This window comes from Oreochromis niloticus, linkage group LG7 (genome assembly GCF_001858045.2).
Source record: "Oreochromis niloticus isolate F11D_XX linkage group LG7, O_niloticus_UMD_NMBU, whole genome shotgun sequence".
In the NCBI taxonomy this organism is placed as follows: Eukaryota; Metazoa; Chordata; class Actinopteri; order Cichliformes; family Cichlidae; genus Oreochromis; species Oreochromis niloticus.
Window position 1 is genome coordinate 30,460,613 of NC_031972.2, and position 18,665 is coordinate 30,479,277.

The window sequence follows — 18,665 nt, forward strand, 5'->3', positions numbered from 1 at the left end:
AACCATCTCCTAACATGGTGCACTATCCACATCTTCAAAATACTCATCTTCTGTCTTAGTATTCAGCACATCACCTTGTTTATGTGAGCACATATATATTAATAACTGATAATGCTTTCAAAGCAGCTCCTTTTAGACAACATCACATACCTGGACACACACACTGATGGATAAATTAGTGAGTTTAAAGTCTTTGCTTTTGAGTCTTCTATTGATTGCTGAAAAAAGCAATCCTGCTACCTACATATGTGGAGAACCAAACAATGAATTTCAGATTAAAAAAAAAAAGTTTAGCTGCATAAAATTAGCCAAAAGCTCAGGTGTATTTAATAAAGATTAAATACCATACCTAATTTCAATTTGGTGAGTCTACCCTTCAGGGTGGTCTCCTTGAGCAGTGTTACAGTATTTCCCACTCCGCTGTTGATATCGGTCGGCGATAGTTCCATTCTGCCTTTTATTTAGTTCATCGGGATATTTTCCAGTGTGTTAATACAGTAATGTGAAAAAAGAAAGTTCACCGGACTCTATGCACAGTGCAATGTTTGGCATACTGGCACCAACACCTCATTCCAATTATCAAGCACGGTGGTGGAGGAGTGATGATTTTGGCTTGTTTTGCAGCTGCAGGTCCACTCAGGTACTCTTTCCAGTCAGTTTCAGTTGTTATTAAATCTAATCTGCAGTAACTATGGCTCTTCTGTGATTGATCAAGAGATCCATTGTCATTGAACCAGATAACCTAGCCTTGGTTGACATAACCATCAGAAGGCAGAGGCAGCTGCCAACCTCGTCTCCTGGACACCATCCTTGTACACCATAAAGGGTCATCGCAGTGGCATCGATTTTGTTACATTAGATAACGATTCCTCCCGTCTACTTTCCAAGCTCAGCCATCACTATTCAGTGCATCTGCCAGGCCCAGGAGTCACTGCCTGTTCTCTAATTGCAACCTCTGGCCAAGTTAGTGTCATTAGCAGTGAATTTCCATCATTTGTATTTGGGGTCTGGGACCTTAACGAGTGAACTGAAAGTAATTTATGTGAATATCTCCAGCTGGACCACACCCCTTCCAGTCATACTTCTATAAATACCTTCCTGCACCACATACCCATTTGTTCTCATTCGTGTTTGGGGTTGTTGTCTGGGGTCCTGGACTTTACTTTAGCATTGTGACATGAATGTTGTAAAGAGTGGCCCAAAATCTTTCCACAGTGATATGAGAGACTGATGAAGTCATACAGAAAATTATTACTTCAAGTTATTGCTGCTAAAGTTGTTGAATCATGAGCTGTTCCTAACGAGACCACATAGAGTCTGGTAAACGGTTTCTCTTTCACATAACTGTATCTCAACCCTCCTGTTTAAATTTGTGTAATGAAATTGAAACTGGTCAGATCGGACTCCTAGGGAAAAATATGAAATGGGACCAGTGCTGGAAGCGATCAAAAGGTACACGAGGAGATGACCTTGAAGTGCACACTGACCAAACTTAAACCAGGTGTGGCTTCTGGTTTTCAGATGGGTGGAGTCGTGACCTTTTTATTACACTTTTAACTGAAACCAGGGCTGTTGAGAGAAGATGATGCTCGATTTGCTTTGAACAAAGGGTTAAAAAGAAAACCTTTTATGCTTTAATGAGCTTTTAATAAAAAGACTACATCCCTTAGTGATCACCAAAAAACATGGCTCCATAATGCTTTTCTATTAATATCTTTGACTGGTTATTTCATGATTATTAATTAGTAAAAAGCTAATATATAATGCAGTTTTTTATTAGACTAGAATGTTGAACATCCATCTGCTAAAGCAATATCATTTACAAACCAAGCTTTTTTAAGGTTTTCTCAGTAAGCTCTCACAGCTCTCACCATAAGCGGTATGAAGCCTCCCTCCCCACATACTGCTGCATTCAAAGCTTCCTGAGCAAAAATGGCCATTACTTCCTAAAACAAGTCTTTTTGTTTTACTGTGCTATTATATGCCAGTATTTTGTGGTGTTGGAGCATAACATCACAGTGTTGTTTCTGGGGCTAAAAATGCCCACCAAGCTGTGTGTTTTGGGAACAGCAGAGAAGCAGGCGAAGCCAATTCGACATTCTAGCCTGACCCCATCTTTAACCCACTCACCCCCTTGAACCCCCACTCACGATCTCTGATTCCTGCAACCACCGCATCACCTTAACCCAATATGAAATGGACTTGCCTCTTTCTCTTCTGTTTATTCGGGGGATTTTTGTTTGATTTTTTTTTTGCCTTTAACTGCTTCCACTTCACGTGCCCCCACGCGGATCAGGTTAACGTGTTAGAGGTAAAGCAGCTAATCAAGCCAAACTGGAAGAAACATGCAGCTTTGCAACAGAAACAAACCAATATAGGTCAAAAACTGTTGGTGTCTGGAGTAAATCAAATCAAATGTTTACCCTCCTTATGTTCAGGAATTAAGACACAAGTAAATGTTTGCTTTGCTCCAGTCCTGCACCTTTCAAGTTTTACAATGTCTGAAATGTGTCTTCAGCTGTCCATCCTTGTGCCATTAGAATTACTGATTTTCACATTTTCATTTCCATTCAAACTTAGACAGCGGAGTCAGCTCACTGGTTTTGGATTTCATGACTTGACTTCTTGAAATACTTATAGCCTTTTCAGCTGTCTGCATGCCCTTTTAACCCTTGGATGCACAACCTACCAATACCTACACTCTTCCACGAGTGGGGTCAAAAATAACCCCAAATAGAAACAATGCATTTTGCTATGAACTTGGTTGTTATTCTTTAAAATCTTTAAAACAAAGAGTTGTAACATTCTCATATTTGAGGTATTCGTCATAAAACATGTTTGTGACATGAGGCCCTTTGCATTTTAATTTATTTTTTCATTAATTTTAAGAAATTGCAGTTTTTGTATCCTTGTATTACTTTTGTATGGTTGCTCGGCATATACTGCAGAAGCTGCGCCTTCCCTCTGAAAAGCACAAGTTGTTCATCCACTGTAACACAATCACTGAGGATGAATTTCTGCCTGCAGTTGACCAGGAACAGGCCCCATATGTAGCGGAAAGCTGCCATATGGGTTGTTTTCAGTCGGTAGTCTCTGGTCCTCTTGTCATCAAAGTGCAAGAAACGGCGAATATGTTCAAATCTTTGAATTGACATAGTGGCCTTGTACAATGGATTATGCAGAGGACTCCCAAAAAACCCACCGACTGGTACATCCCAGTTCTTCTCACTTCCTGCAAGAATGGTCAATCAAATGAAGGCCAGGAGCTTATGTTTGGTTACATTTTTCCACTCTTTTCCCCGGTCTGTGGCTACTCTTCATGCCTCCATGTTTGTGCATGTCAGCACCTCTTCTATTATATTATCAGACATGAACATCTTCCATACATCTATTGTGGAGACAGTACTAAACCCAGGTGCAAGCCCCAGTATATTGTGGCTAGAGCAGTAAGAGGGGCTCATTCTGTTAGACTCAATAGCTATTTCCTCTTCAGAGGACTCATCAGAGGACTCTTCTGTGTCTGACTGGCCTTGTTCAGTGGGGGGGACAATAGTCTGGGTCCTCTATATCTGAGATGTCAGATTCTGAGTCAATGCCTCTGATGGGCTCATCATCCCATCCGTCCTGGATCATTTGTAGGTCCACAGGGATCCTAGCTGGCCTCATAGCAGCGATGTTACTTTAGATATGAAAAAAAAACCATCAGAAAGAACAATGTTTGAAATGCACAGGAAACTATAAACAGGGCTGCGCATAAATGGTTCGCAGGTGCGCATTCGCTGTCAAAATAAAAGACACACCAGATAAGAAGTTGGAATGCGCGTTTGCGTACATAAGATGTTCTGGAGGAGGCCAGACATTTGTTCAGAACTCTTAAAGATGTCGAAAAAGCAAACTCCATAAGCATTTACTTTGGTGTTCCTCCACCGCAAAAGAAGCGGGTATTCTCTGAATTTTAGGGAATACTTTTATTTTGACAGTGAATGTGCACCTGCGGACCACTTATGTGCAGCCCTGACTATAAATCATGTATGTTACTGTGTAATAATTAATTCCCGATCGATCAGATGAATAAGTGGGACAGTCAGAGCTGCTAAGAATGAAAGTTTCATAGAAGATTCCATAGGAACTGCGTGGGGTCATTTTTGACCCCACTTGTGGAAGAGTGGGGTAGTGATACAAAAACTGCATTTTTTTTAAATTAATGAAAAAAAAAAAAAAATTCAAATGGCCTCATGTTACAAACATATTTTATGAGGAATACCTGGAATATGAATATATTACAACTTTTCATTTTAAAGATTTTGAAGAAAAACAACCCCCACGTGTGCATCTAAGGGTTAATAAAGGTTGCACATTTTCGTGGTTGTGCATATTGGGGTTTGTCACGTGATGTCATGCACACATTGCTTGAGAGTTGTCTACCATATTGGATGTGATACAGTCATGGATTGCTAGGGGAAAATGCATATTCCACCAACTGGATGGCAATGGTTTCTCGAGGTTGCTGACGCTTGCTGGGTGAAATTGGTTGCAAAGACAATGCTGCAACAAAAACTTTGTTTGCTAGCAGATTCCCACAGTCACCTTTAGTTTTTCAAGTCTGGCTGGAAATGCTCATTAACTACTAGCCTAGCGGTAGATCATTTTGACAAAGTACAAGGAAGACAGAAGAAGGTTCACCTTTACACTTCAAAGTAAAAGCAGCTCTTGCATCACACTTGTCACAGTTTTGCTACAGCTCGAAGAGTATTAGCTAGCTTCCATTCAAACTACAACTGAAGCAATAGGCCAGTAACTGGCTAGGGAGTACACATTTTTCCTCTAGTAGGTGGTTACCCAGGGATTACTCACCCATGTTGTTGGCCTGTTTGAGTCTTTAGCAATCATTTTCCCAATGACTGCCATTAACCTCCAGCAAGCACTCGGAACCAGATGAGAAATACTCCTTTTTTTTTTGGTTGCCAGATAGCTGCAAACTGGTGGCTAGGCCTGTGTGACATTTCTCACTTACTCCTACATTGTCACCTTGATTGTCACACATCCAAAATGGCAGACAAGTTAACGTTGTGTGGTTCGCGGTCACGTGTCTGCAAAACCTCAATACAGATTTGGTGTTGCAGGTTTTCAACTAGCCCACCTGCTGCTTTAAGCTAACTTAGTCATAGTAGTTGTGTGGCGCCATCTCTGACCTGTGTGCTCCCATTGTGTTCAGCTGCATGTGATTTATAACACAGCCTAATAACTCGGTATCTGACTGTATGTTTGTGGAGTGAGAGTGTGTTAGAGTAGAGTAGTGCATTACATACTCCTGCACAAGTTCACAAAAATTCCAGAAATTAAAGGGGACCTATTGTGCTCATTCCCACTTTGACTTTATTTTGGAACTATACAAGTATAGTTTTATGTTACTAACAGTTTAAAAAAACAAATCTTTGTATCTTATACTGGTACTATTTGCAGCTCCTCACTTTATCTCTTAAACACATTACAAATTAAATTTCTGATTCTCACAACAAAATTCAAACTTTGATGGACACACTGTGTTACTCACCCGCCTAGATACACACAATACAATTGTTGAAAAAGCTAATTTAGCCACATTAGCCTAGCATTAGCCTTTGGAGCAGTCATCAATACAAGACGAGTGTCAGTGATATAATATTACAGCTTCTATTTTATAGCTCTGGCTACACAATCAAAATTCAGCTTTATACTGGCCTCAAATTCCACTGTTTTGTACTTTTAGAAAGCTAAACAAAATTAGCTTGTTTCTGTGACTGTATTTGGAAATACCATCCAATTAACATCTGCTACATCCCAGGGTAGATTACAGGGATTACTTGTCCATATGCTGAAGTATTTTAAAGTTTGCCCATGTCCAGTTCAATGTAATGTCAATTGTAACAGTATATATATATGACAGAAAATAAGGAGACGCAAAATAGGTCCACTTTAATGTGCAAAACAATCTAAACCCAGAAAGGTTTTAGTCTTTTCTTAAAATAGCCGGTATGCAAAATTTGAAGTGGTTTAAATAGTCACTTAACCTTTAATTCATTTTCTGATTTATGTGACATGAGCGTAATGCTTTAACTTCCCTTTGCATTTAATGTCTGTGTCAGTAAAGAATACAAAGCATCTCCTCAAGACAAAAAGGAGCGGAAACCCCCAAAAGCACTTAAACTTCCACTTGAGTACAGTGAAAATACCTCCCGTCCTAACACTTTTAAAACTCTTTTAATACAGATTAATAATCCATTTTAACCTGCTGACTAACAAATTCCGATTCCATAACTTTACGATCTATCTTTACTTTCAACGTTATGTAAGGTTGTCCTCATCTAAAAAGTAGGCATTCATAACATAAGCTGAAAACACATTTTTCATCAGTTTCCTTCCAATCGTGCAGATCTAACGCGCTGTGTTTGTGTGTCTCTTTATGCGTGTGCGTGTCTCCAGGATCGACCCACATCTTCACTCCCACCAGCCTGCTGGAGCAGCTCAAGGCCATGAACAAACCAGACGAGGAAGTGACGAGCTAAAAATCCTCCAATCAGTCTCTCTCCTCTTAACCTTACTCCCACCCCCATCCCACCCCCTTACATCACCCCCCCCCCCCCCCCCCCAAATCATTCCCAACCAAATCCTACACATTAACTGTGTATGCATCTTGCTTGAGAAGAGAAAAGATTTAGACAAAAAAAAAAGATATACGTTATATCAAAGAATAAAATTGTTGCAAGTATTCTCATGTTTTACAATGGATGCAACTAAATAAACTTATTTAAAATTGATTAAATATCAGAAAAGAAGGCCATTTAAAATGGAAATGACCAAAATGTAATATTGTACGCAATGAAACCTGCTAGGATGTGTAAAAGGTAGATGATTTCTCTTGTTTCTTTCGGTTACCTCCATGGTGTGACTTTTACCGTAAGCAGATAGAGGAGGGATGTGCAGCCTGAGGGGTTCATATTGTAAAAAATATATCAGTCACCATGCAATACATAGATATATGCATAGATATATTTCATCAGAGAGGAGCCTGTCCTATCACCCTTCTCTTATCCATTTGAGATGTTCGTATTCAGTAGCATGCTTGGACTGTGTTTGTATCCAGTGTGGATGTTCCGAGAGCCGCATGTAAATGTTGTGGTTGAATATGGCGCTGAAAAAACCTTTTTGTTTTGAGCATCACAAAAAGAAAACTTTTCTTCAAGGATTTTTAAGAGTTTAAGAGAGAATTTCACTGGCCGCTTTATTAGGGATACCTTTGTCACTGCTTATTAACACAAATGTATTGCTAGTAGGTCACATGGCAGGAGCTTGATGCATGTAGGCATGGTCAAGACCACCTGCTGAAATTCTGGCGGAAAAAGGGGTCCAAACCTGTGTCAGCAAGGTGTAACTAATGAAGTGGCCGCTGAGTTTGTATGCTCAAGTAAACTTGGTCCCAGCTACTGAGCTTACAGGCTAGCAGAGAAGAAAGCATAAAGTGTTCAGGGATGTATTGATTTTCAAGTTTTTGATACTCAAAACAAGATCTTTTGGTTTTAAGTATTCATTTTAAGAGCTCCCCTTAGTCGGTTGGAAAAGAGGGAGCTCTGTTAAAAGCCAGAATCATCCCTCCTCCAGCTGCCGAGACTGTAAAGTATTTACTTGCCACAATCTTTTTCCTTTCCTCTGCAGAGACGTCACGTTTCAATGTCAAAAAGGCCGTTGCTTGCTGATATTTAATAAATAATCCTCCAAAAAGGGCCAGTTGTATTTCAGTATTGTATCCTGTCAGATTAAGTCTTATCATTGGTTAGTAACGATGTTTAATTGGGCCATGCACTGAGTAGTGTTGTGTATATGCCATATGTTGCTGTTTTAGCGTCTCACTGTTGAATGGTGATTTTTCTGACTGTGAAGTAGTGACAACTTTTATTTTGACGAAAAAAAACAAAAAAAAAGCCAACGTGAAGCCGCCGTGTTTGTGGTGTTTTAGCTGTAGCTGTTTAGTGGTCCACTGGGAAAAAGAACTAAGATCTATATTTTCTTTGTCTGTTTTCCTCCTCTGGTGCAATGTAAAACCCTCCAATGGTGAATGGCTTTGCAAGTTTAAAAAAGAAAACAAAGAAAAACCCTGGAAACCCCTCGCCACTTTTCTTTCCTCCCTCTTTTGCCTCTTTCCTGGCCAAACAGTTGTATATTGCACTATGATGCGTTTTCTGTGATGCAAACGCTTGTGTTTATTTTTTCTTTTCTATTATAATTTGCTGTTGTATAGGGTTTACGCTGTCAAATCAATTGATTTATATCAAATTATTTATCAGAGAAGATAATATTGAAACATTAGTCTGTCCTAAAAACTGTTTAACTTATTGGGATTGTATGTTTGCGAGTGTTGAAGCACAAACAATACTTCCATGTGTACCTAATATGTACTAAGGTTGTCTAATAAATTGGCTTCCATTATACTGAAAGACTGAACTTTTTTTCCCCATTATTTCTTAAAAAAAACAAACAACAACACACAGTCATTCTTTTTTATATTTACTTGGCTCATTACGGAGCAATGAAAATTACGTTGGATCAACATTGGGACAAATGGGCAATAAATAAAAAAACGTAGTACAAAAAGCATATCTAAAACATCGTATTTTAAAATATATCACCTACACATACAAAAAAACCCTTTGATATCCAGCATCTGAGGCCCTTGGTACATCAAATGATTAGTGGTTTGAAGAATGGCCATCTAAAACTGAGATCATGGTTCATGAGTGCATTTCATTTACAGCAGAAAGAGTTTCTACATCATCAGAAAATTAATTTCTACAGCAACTAATTCACGAGAATACACAGGTCTCTGTAGTACGTCATAGGTTTGAAAATAAATATGATCTATAAGACATTAGTGTAAACAGAATTATTGTAATGTTTACCAGCATATAAAAATACATGTTTTAGTCCCTCCCCCTCTCAGGTGGCCATCTTTGAAAACATCGGCAAAGAAAACTTACAAAGAGGAGGATTTGAGATTTTTATTCACTTTGGTGCGACTCAGTTCTTTTGGCTTGTGCCTCGTTCTGCAGCTGCTTTGGAGTTAATGACTCTCAGTCTTAGTGCCTGTGATGACAGTTCACACTAGTAGCTGCAGGACTGAGTAAGCAGCTCCTGGTACTGCAGTCCAGATGCCAACGAGCGAGCCATGTGCCTGGAGGTGTGTTTCATGTGTCGAGCTGCTCTGATGGCTTTGTTCAGTGAGCTGTCCAACGAGTGCTCCCTGTCAACAGACAGTGAGCGTCTTTTCGTCCTCCTCCTCACCTCCTCAGGACCAGTGACCTCGGAGGACATGTGAGTTCTGCTAGAAGAGACGTAGAGGGGGGACGAGTACAACCTGAGGAGATGGTAAAAAGTAAGTAAGGATCAGGACAAAACAATACGTTTCTCTGTAACATTCTCTCAAAACTATATATGAAAACTGTTATGTATCAGAAACTGTTCAATAAACTGCACATAACTTGCACTATTTTGCCCCAAATCCTCATCCAGCAAACCTTTCAGCTAAGAGGGAAAACCTCCCCTCAGCGCAGCCATGTGCACTTAGGGAACGACCTGGTCAGTCAAGCCAGTGAAATCTGCCCTCTGTGTTTTTAGACTGAGGCGATAATGCTGTGTGGATTCTAGACACAGTTTGTCATCTTTAATTTTAAAATTAAATAGAAAATAATGATAAGTGAAATCTGTTACTTGCATGTTAATCTAAAAGTTTAGGAAACAAAAAAAGCAGAAAATGAAAATTTTAGGATTTTTGCATAGTGTGTCAGAAAAGTGTGTGAGCTATGAGAGCAGCGCACTTACAGGAGTGGTGGAGGGCACACTGGCATGCACTGCAGCAGTGGAGGTGCAGGTGCAGGTGCAGATGCAAAGAACCTGCTCCCCGCTGCTCCATCAGGGGACTCGGCTGGTTGGTACTTTATGTGTGCGGGTGAGTCGGAGAGTCTGTGACTGTCTGCGAACCACAGAGCAGGCCAGGAGCTCCATTAACACTTAAAATAATTGCACTCATTTACTGCAGACTAAATTTATGAGCCAAGAAGAGTGATCGGGCAGAAATTTCCACTGCTGACACTCAACAAACAAACTTGGTCTTTGTGAGGTGAAATAATGGATTAGCCACACAAAGATAACAGTACATCCTTCTTCTGATAAGGATTTAAACCTCAGTGCTCTAACTCTGCATCTGAAACACATCTCATGGTCTCTAACCTTTGTATGATTCGAGGCGACCGCAGAGAGGACATTGATGGCAGCAAGTGGAGGCACGGAGCGTCTCTCTACCGCCACCAACTGGTCCTGACAGTACAGAGACATCATTAAAAAGAGGCTTTATGGAGGCTGATCGACTCATTCGAACCATAAAATTAATCCAGATAAAACTTTAACATTGGTTAAAAACATCTTCAAATTAAAGTGCACTTCAGACACTTGGATTCTGCCCTCTTTGCTAGCAAACATGTTTATCCAGGCATTTATTCTCACGTTCAGGGGGTGCTCTGTGAAATGACAAACACTGAGAACAAACAGGAGCTTGACTTCTTCTGCTGTCAGGTTCATCTGCTTTTTCAGACACAGAAACAACAGGATGCTTCCCTGCAATACAGAGAGAGATTTCCCTCAGCTCAAGACTGCAGTGTAGATGACTGAGAACCTACATGGATTTATTTAACACGTCTGAACAGGTCCCACTGCAATTTAAAATTTCTGAAGCTGTATTTGACTGAATTTGTCTTTGTGTCTCCAGTGGTGTGGTAGGTGTTCTTACTGTGCTGTGTTCGCCTGCTGTAGACAGTAGTTGTGTGGTAGGAGCAGCTGTCTGGTGCTGCAGATGTTTGAGTGCATCTGGACACCTGAGGCTGTGGTGCACAGGGCTGCAGCTCCGATCTTGTCACTGAAAATAAAACACTGACTCAATAAGTGATATGGCATGCCATTAAAAATAGGAGTTAATGAGCATAACAGGCTTCAGAATCACAAACAGGATGAGAACCTTAAAGTAGACGACACTCTTAGTCCCTGTGAGTGAACATGCTTCGGTTCGACCATACAAGCTTTCATAATGGCTAAATGAAATGAATAAACTGGTATCACTCCGTCTCCCTCCTTGATTTTAATGATCAATTGTTAATCATGATGAACTCACAGTAATCATGTTGTGGCTTTTGTTGGTTTGTAGAAGCAGATTTTCTCCTGGCTGTTCGTCTCTGTGTGGACTCCTCCTCAACCTCGTCCACCATCTGTGTTTCTCTTTTCCCTGCACTGACATCACTCCGTTGCTCTCTAGACCTGAGCAGTGGAAGAAGACTAAATTAACAGCAAGCAACAAAAAGCAAATCTGCTATAAATGCTTTAAAACTTCATTTGTGACCCGACTATGATATTTACAAATCAGGCTGTCGAATATAAGATCACATAGTTCATTATGCATCAACAATTATTATTATTAAATAAGTAAATAAAATGTTATTTATATAGCACCTTTCTAGACAGAGTCACAAAGTGCTGCACATAAGATAAAAAGTCATAAATTCCAGTAGTTGTTAGACATCTGGAATAATTTGATTTGGGAATATCACCCACAGCAAGCAAACATAAATCAGGTTTTTAGTGCTCCTACTTGGCAACAAAGACAAGCGACTGTATAATCCATCACAGTAGACGTACTCTGTGGTTATATGTGGAGCATTGAAAAGAAAAAAAAACAACCTGAAGCAAGTTGAAGAGGTGCTTTGACTAGAGCTGTTATCCTGAGTTGATGGAGCTGATCTAATAGAGCTGATAGGCTTCTTGTTTTTCAGACAATCTTCTAGTCTCTCCTTCAGTTTGGTTACCTCAGCCTGCAGTATCTGGACTGCATCACTAGAGGAAAACAGAAAAAAAGATCTTTACAAAATAATCCACCTTTGCAGTTCATATGTAAGCTTGAACTAATACACTACCATACCACACCAAGTTTTGTGGCCAAATATTGTGATGTGATTTCTAAAATGCTTTACTGTGGAAAATATGCAAATAAACCATTCAGCAGGTGAAAAATGGATGGAAAATATTGATGTAGGTGTCAATCCAAGTGCACACGCATTCTGAAAGGAAACAAGAAACACCACACCATGCAGGAAACAGAAGCTCCTAATATACAACCTGATTCAACAGCAGGCGATTCTGTAATAAAATACATAAAAGAAAATTATAATAAAAACATTACGACTAGTTTTTGGCGTGATCATGTTACTGCATTAGTGTAGCAACAGTTATCCTCATTCATCAGAAATCATTAGGATTCACAGCGACACTGTGGAGTGACTCTACTGCCTTATGCCCAGAGCTGGGACGTTTCTGTTTCTGGAAAATTCTCCACTTGTACTGTTGACTTGTTTGCTTCAAGTCCCATCCAGACACACAAACACTAACATGCAATTCTGACTGGAACTCCTTGCTCGTGGAGAATCGCAATGGTGGTGCTGAGTAGTGGTGGAAGAGCTTGAGTGTGAGCTGTCGAGGAAATTGATGGATTTGCTGTACTGGTCAGTCTTTTCACCTTCAGAGTCAATGTGAGCTGTAGAAATAAGGGCAGGTCAGCAGGTTACATACTCAAAAAGAGAGAGAGCACTACTGATTACTAAGTAAATTAAATTGGAAACTCACTGCCGTCACTTTCAAGTCCAAACTCACTGCTGCCACTCTCCACCCTTTGTTCTCTCAGATTGACACAGCGCTCTGGAGAGCAGGAGAAGGTGCGTCTCCTCACTGCCCTTCTGCTTCTCTGTGGTTGGTCGAGGCTGAGGCTAAGTCGGGAGCTCATGCTCAGGTCTTTAGCTGTATGACTGTGCAACGGTGAGGAAAAATGAGATGGTGCAAAGACTCGGCCTGTCTGAGGACTCGTGCTTCCTTCCTGAGGCACTGGAACACCGCTGCACCACAATGGAATGTAACAAGGACAAAAACAAAAACACAGAAGACTTAATCAAAGAAAGAAAAAAATCACTTTAAAACAACAGAAAATCACATCAGAATGTGTTGTGTGTGTTATGGGGTGGGGGATGGCACCTGAGCTGAAATTATTAGTGCAGTAAATCACTGTGGAGGAAGGGAGGCAGAGTTGGACTCACCTCTCTGATGCCCTCTGGTGGAGAGGACTGGAAGCTGTTGCAGGAGTTAGACGGCTGCTCTCTGAACCAACAAACCCGCTGTCTGTCTCTGGAGAGATGATCCCATCCTACAAAACAGAAGTTATACAACATCAACACTGATCATCACACTAGGCAGCTGGAACGAATACTTCAAATCTTTAGTAAAATAAAGTGTTTTATTAATCATTACAGAAATATTTTAGCATTATTGTAGGGGCAATTCAAATAGTGCACATATACGCTGATATAGGGAGAATTTTGTTTTTGACTTTTAAAGCCAGCACTTATATATCAGCTGTATTTAAGAAGTCACCATAGAGAAACCACCGATTGGTCATTAAATAGATGAATTTTCACCACTTACTTGTTGAGGTGGTGTGAGGATTTTTAACTTCACTAATCTCCTCAAGCTTAATTCATAACACTGTTAAATCTAAGCCTATGCAAAAACAAGCAGTAGGAAAGAAGGAATACATTGCAGCAACGTAGCAGCTCTGATCTGTCAGCTTGTTAGTAATAATAATATTATATACAATATATTAATTAGCACAAGGAAAATGCATCAGTAAAATAATATATAATAGGCTATAGCTAACTAATTAACTTGCTAAAAATGCTAATGCTATAACTAGTATTCTGCCAGTGTAGACTAGAGATGGACCGATCCGATATTACGTATCGGTCCGATACTGACGTAAATTACTGGATCGGATATCGGAGGGAAATAAAAATGTAATCCGATCCATTAAAAATCAAAAAAAGCACCTCACAAAACTTGCGACATGGTGTAACTCGGCTCATAACTGGAGCACGTCGGAGCAGTATGCCTCACGTGATAGAGCGGCTGTGTGTATTTGTAGCCTCGCTACCAAACCAGCATTTCATCTCCGAGGAAGCTATCCCAGAGAGAAGTAAAGCAAGTGTGTAAGTTCATCTCTGAATGTTTGTAAAGCATTCCCGCGTTAAGCTTAACAACTGATATATGGAGTGACTGCCTCTTCTCTCCCCCTTCCTCTCCTGCTGCTACTTCAATCAATTACTCTTTAAAATACCAGAATAGGGAGGATGGAGTAGGTTTGAGTTTATTAGATTGATCAGTATTGCTGAACTATGAAATATTTTGGGTGCAGTGTATTTTTTGCATACAGGTATAACAGAATAGCTTTAGTGTTTTTTTTGTTGTTTTTTTTACTTGAGTATGAACTTATACAAAAAGCAGCAAGATATTAAAAAAACAGTTTTATTGATTAAAAAACACACTATATCGGATTCATATCGGTATCAGCAGATATCCAAATTTATGATATCGGTATTGGTATCGGACATAAAAAAGTGGTATCGTGCCATCTCTAGTGTAGACATATGACACTAAGTTGCTTTAATAGTGCCAACAATATGCGTATGTAACCAGTTCCCTTTCAGTCGATTCACTCGGTACAACACATAAGTATGGGATATCACGCCCTCGCGTGTCCTGGCTGAAGAAACCTTTATTCACGCCTTTAAGGCAGATGACGTGTGATGACACGTGCACGGCCCCGCCTGCACATATAGCCACTGTCATCACGGTCATCCCTCAGTTCTTATGCTCTTCACCTCGCTGAGAACACCTCTGCTGAGTTGAGCTAGCTAGCTGCTGCTAGTTAGCTCCGTTGTCTGCCGACTTGAACTTAGCTTAACTGCCCCTGTTGGTGTTAGCCTCCACCGCCCAGTTGGTGTGTAGGCTGCCCGCGGAGCGCTAATTTCAAGTTTTTCCTGTGCAGCGTTTCGCTTTGCGTTTTGGAATGGACTCCAAACCGAAGCGAGCAAAGCAGAAATCTTCAGTTCGCCCCTGTCCTCAGGGATGCGGTTTCTGTTTGCACGACAGCGACCAGCACAATGCCTGCCCTGTCTGCCTGGGGATCGTCCACGCTAGGAGAGCGTTGACGGAGCCCGAAGCCTGTGCGTTTTGTCGCCAGCTCCGGCGCTCGACCCTGGAAAGACGGGTGACGTTTGTGGAAAAAGTGCTGGGACGCTCGGCTGTCGCATGGCATGACGCTCTCCTTTCCGAGTCTGGAGCCCCGGCTTCGTCCGAGTCCGAAGACGAGGATTTTCCGGTCGATGTCCCCGCAATTAGCTGGGCTGACCACATGGAATATGTTGACGGGTTAGCCGATGACGAGCCGGAACCATGCAGGAGCGCTGACGGGCTTCAGCCTGGGTTGAAGCCCGCCAGCGCTCCCCAGGAAGACGATGACGTGCTGGACATCGGCCTGGACATCCATGGTTTGTCGGAGGATGAGCAGGAGAGCTCATTGTCGGCCCAATGTGCCGCCGCTGCTGCGCCGGTCGGCCACGATGACACCTCTCTTTTTTCCCTGTTTCGCCGCGCTGCTGAGAAGCTGCAGGTGGACTGGCCCTCTCCTCCGCCAGCTCAGAAGCCGTCGCGGTTCGCGGGTTTTTTCCTCCCACCGGAGCCCGCAACGGCCAGAAACTGCCTTCCCATGTTCCCAGACTTTCTCTGCGAGCTAACAGCATCATGGGACAAACCTCTGTCTACCTGCGTCACTGTGCCCGGCTATGGACAGTACATGGAGTTGGACGGCGCCGAGGGGGCTGGCTTAGCTAACCCACCCCCTATGGAGCCATCTCTGGCTGCTTATCTGGCCCCGTCCCATAACCATGGTGCCGGCGGCCCCGCAACTCTGCCGTCCAAGCACTGCAGATTCTCTGCGTCGCAGCTGGAGAAGATTTATCGGGCTCAGGCCGGCACTGCTCGCGCCATGAGCTCCGTCACCATGCTCCAGACGTACCAGGCAATGTGCCTGGCGGAGCTCGGATCGCTGGTTCCTGATGACAGCCCGCTGGCACCTCTTCTTAACGAGGTCAGAGTCGCCACAGATTACATCCTCCGTGTGTCTCGCTGTGCAGCGCTCTCCCTGGGCAGAGGGATGGCTTCGACAGTAGTGGCGCAGAGGCACCTGTGGCTGACCCTCTCTGACGTCCCGGATAGGGACAGAGCTGTATATCTGGACGCACCAGTGTCTGCGGCTGGGTTATTCGGACATTCACTTGAAGCCATTCAGGCTAGATTCGATCTAAGGAAGAAGCAGACGGAAGCTCTGCGCGACATCATCCCCAGACGTCAGCCGAAGCCCAAGCCCGCAGCTAGCTCTCACAGGCCCGCCGCTCCTCTGCCGACTGGCAAGAGACCGGCGCCCACTGCTGAAGTGGGTGCGCCGCCAGCGAGAGCACATCCTCCGGCCCGAGCTCCACGCCAGTCGGCCTGGAGCAGAGGCCCACCCTCGGGCCCCCGGCGGGACCCGACGCCCAGGAGGAAGAAGCCTCAGCCCTCCTAGCTGTGGTTTCGAGTGGAGAAGGGGTCCAGCAGCAGGGAGACGCTGCTTTTACCCCTCTGTTGCCGCCCAAGAGGTGCCGCTTAAGTTCTGTTCAGGTTGTCAGCCCCAGAAGGCGCTGCACTTTCCTAACACAGTCTCCCAAGCACAAAACCCCTGCACACAAAATGCCTCAGGTAACTCCCTGTTCAGGTGTGTTAAATGTTCAGGTGACCACATCGAGTGTTCCCGCTGTTTTTCTTTGTTGTGCCCCAGAAAAGGTGCCTCCAACAAAGTGTATGAATGTACATGTTCCCATGTTACAATCAATAAAGAGTGTTGTTTATTCTCAAACAATCACAAATGCTCAGCCTGCGGGCAGAATGAGCCAGGTCAGGCAGGTGATGCAGTCCCCTGCAGACACACTGGGGGGCGACAACGCCCCGCCGACGGTGCTGCAGGTCAGCTGGCTGGCTGCTCGCTTCCCTCAGTGGCGCGCTTGCGCCCCCTCTCCGTGGGTGCTGCGAACCGTTGCCATGGGTTACCGGTTGCAGTTCCGGGTCAAGCCGCGTCGTTTCCAAGGAGTCGTAAACACGACTGTCAACACCGAGGCGGCCATGATACTCAGAGAGGAAATAAAGGCGCTATTGCAGAAAAGAGCAATACGAGTGGTCCCCGCTTCGGAGACAGACAAAGGTTGGTACAGCCGCTATTTTGTTGTTCCGAAAAGAGGGGGAGGGCTTCGTCCCATCCTCGACCTGCGAGTCTTGAACACGTATCTACGTACGTACAGGTTCAAGATGCTAACACTCAGACAGCTCTTGAATGCAGTCGGCCCGGGAGATTGGTTTGCGACAATCGATCTAACAGATGCTTATTTTCATGTGGCTATACACCCGAAACACAGGCAGTTTCTGAGGTTTGCATTCGAGGGCGTAGCCTACGAATACCTAGTGCTGCCGTTCGGGCTGTCGCTCGCTCCTCGCACCTTTACGAAATGTGCCGAAGCAGCGCTAGCGCCCCTCAGAGAGAGAGGCATCCGCATCTTAGCCTACCTAGACGACTGGGCTCTCGTAGCTTGCTCCAGAGAGCAGGCGGAGACACAGCTGTCACTGGTTCTGTCACACATTCAGACACTGGGGTTCTCTGTGAACTTTCAAAAGAGCTCGCTAATCCCGAGTCAGCAGATTTCTTTCCTCGGTTTGGAAATATGCTCGCTTTCCAGCCGCGCACGTTTGTCGGAGCACAGAGTGGCCGCGTTTCATCGCTGCCTCGCTCAGTTTCAGCTGGGACGCAGACTGCGTTTCCAGACGATATTACGCTTGCTGGGCATGATGGCATCTATGATCGCCGTAGTGCCACTTGGACTGTTAAAAATGAGAGCGTTTCAACGCTGGACTCTCTCTCACCGCCTGTGTGCATCGCGTCACCTCCGGAGGAGGCTGCCGGTAACTGCGTCTTGCATGCTAGCTCTCCGTCCTTGGAGGGAGCCCAGGCTGCTGCATCAGGGCTCTCGGATTGGGAGGGTGTTGTTTCGCAAGGTGGTGTCCACAGATGCTTCCCTAACAGGGTGGGGAGCGCTGTGCAAGGGTGCATCAGTGAGAGGGATCTGGTCCGCAGCTCAGCGCCAGCTGCACATCAACCACTTAGAGCTGTTAGCAGTGTTCTTAGCTCTAAAGCATTTCCGTCCAGTCCTGGAGGGCCAGCATGTCTTAGTCAGGACGGACAATTCAACAGTGGTGTCTTACATAAACAGGCAGGGAGGAACACGCTCTCTTCCCCTGTTGAAGCTGTCTCGCTCTCTGCTGTTATGGTGCAGTGTTCATTTTCTGTCTCTGAGAGCCACCCATGTCCTGGGCCACCTGAACCTGGGGCCGGACCTTCTCTCCAGGGGGGGTCCTCTGGTGAGAGAATGGAGGTTACACCCATTAATAGTGGCTCAGATTTGGGATCTATTTGGCAAGGCGCAAATAGATCTTTTTGCTTCCAGGGTAAATACTCACTGCCCCCTGTTCTTCTCCATAATCGACCATGATGCACCCTTGGGCTTGGACGCGCTAGTGCACCAATGGCCAGACGTGCTCCTGTATGCATTTCCCCCAGTGGAAATGATATCTCCAGTTCTAGAGAGAGTGCGTCAGCATTCCCTCTCTCTGATTCTAGTGGCCCC

General features: G+C 43.6%; 2 protein-coding genes across 6 annotated transcripts in view; one reads left to right on the forward strand and one right to left on the reverse strand.

Moving 5' to 3' along the window:
- Positions 1-6,617, forward strand: part of stxbp1a (syntaxin binding protein 1a) — a 36,318-nt gene extending 29,701 nt beyond the window's left edge. Inside the window, exon 19 of one of the 2 annotated variants that reach the window (XM_003440090.5) lies at positions 6,463-6,617. In XM_003440090.5, the coding sequence (XP_003440138.1) occupies positions 6,463-6,545 (83 nt within the window). In that variant the 3' untranslated portion in view covers positions 6,546-6,617. The remainder of the gene's footprint in view (positions 1-6,462) is intronic. The other variant, XM_005470428.4, reaches the window with a different exon arrangement.
- A 1,908-nt stretch (positions 6,618-8,525) lies between these two features.
- akna (AT-hook transcription factor) overlaps positions 8,526-18,665 on the reverse strand; it is a 31,069-nt gene continuing 20,929 nt past the window's right edge. For 2 of the 4 annotated variants that reach the window (XM_005470573.4, XM_019354394.2), the window contains 10 exons: positions 13,161-13,267; positions 12,697-12,962; positions 12,463-12,607; positions 11,758-11,910; positions 11,195-11,337; positions 10,817-10,942; positions 10,534-10,644; positions 10,261-10,347; positions 9,853-10,003; positions 8,526-9,388 (listed from right to left, as the gene is read on the reverse strand). In XM_005470573.4, the coding sequence (XP_005470630.2) occupies positions 9,136-9,388; positions 9,853-10,003; positions 10,261-10,347; positions 10,534-10,644; positions 10,817-10,942; positions 11,195-11,337; positions 11,758-11,910; positions 12,463-12,607; positions 12,697-12,962; positions 13,161-13,267 (1,542 nt within the window). In that variant the 3' untranslated portion in view covers positions 8,526-9,135. Of the gene's footprint in view, positions 9,389-9,852; positions 10,004-10,260; positions 10,348-10,533; positions 10,645-10,816; positions 10,943-11,194; positions 11,338-11,757; positions 11,911-12,192; positions 12,214-12,462; positions 12,608-12,696; positions 12,963-13,160; positions 13,268-18,665 lie in introns of those variants that run through there. The other 2 variants (XM_013268522.3, XM_019354395.2) reach the window with 2 other exon arrangements.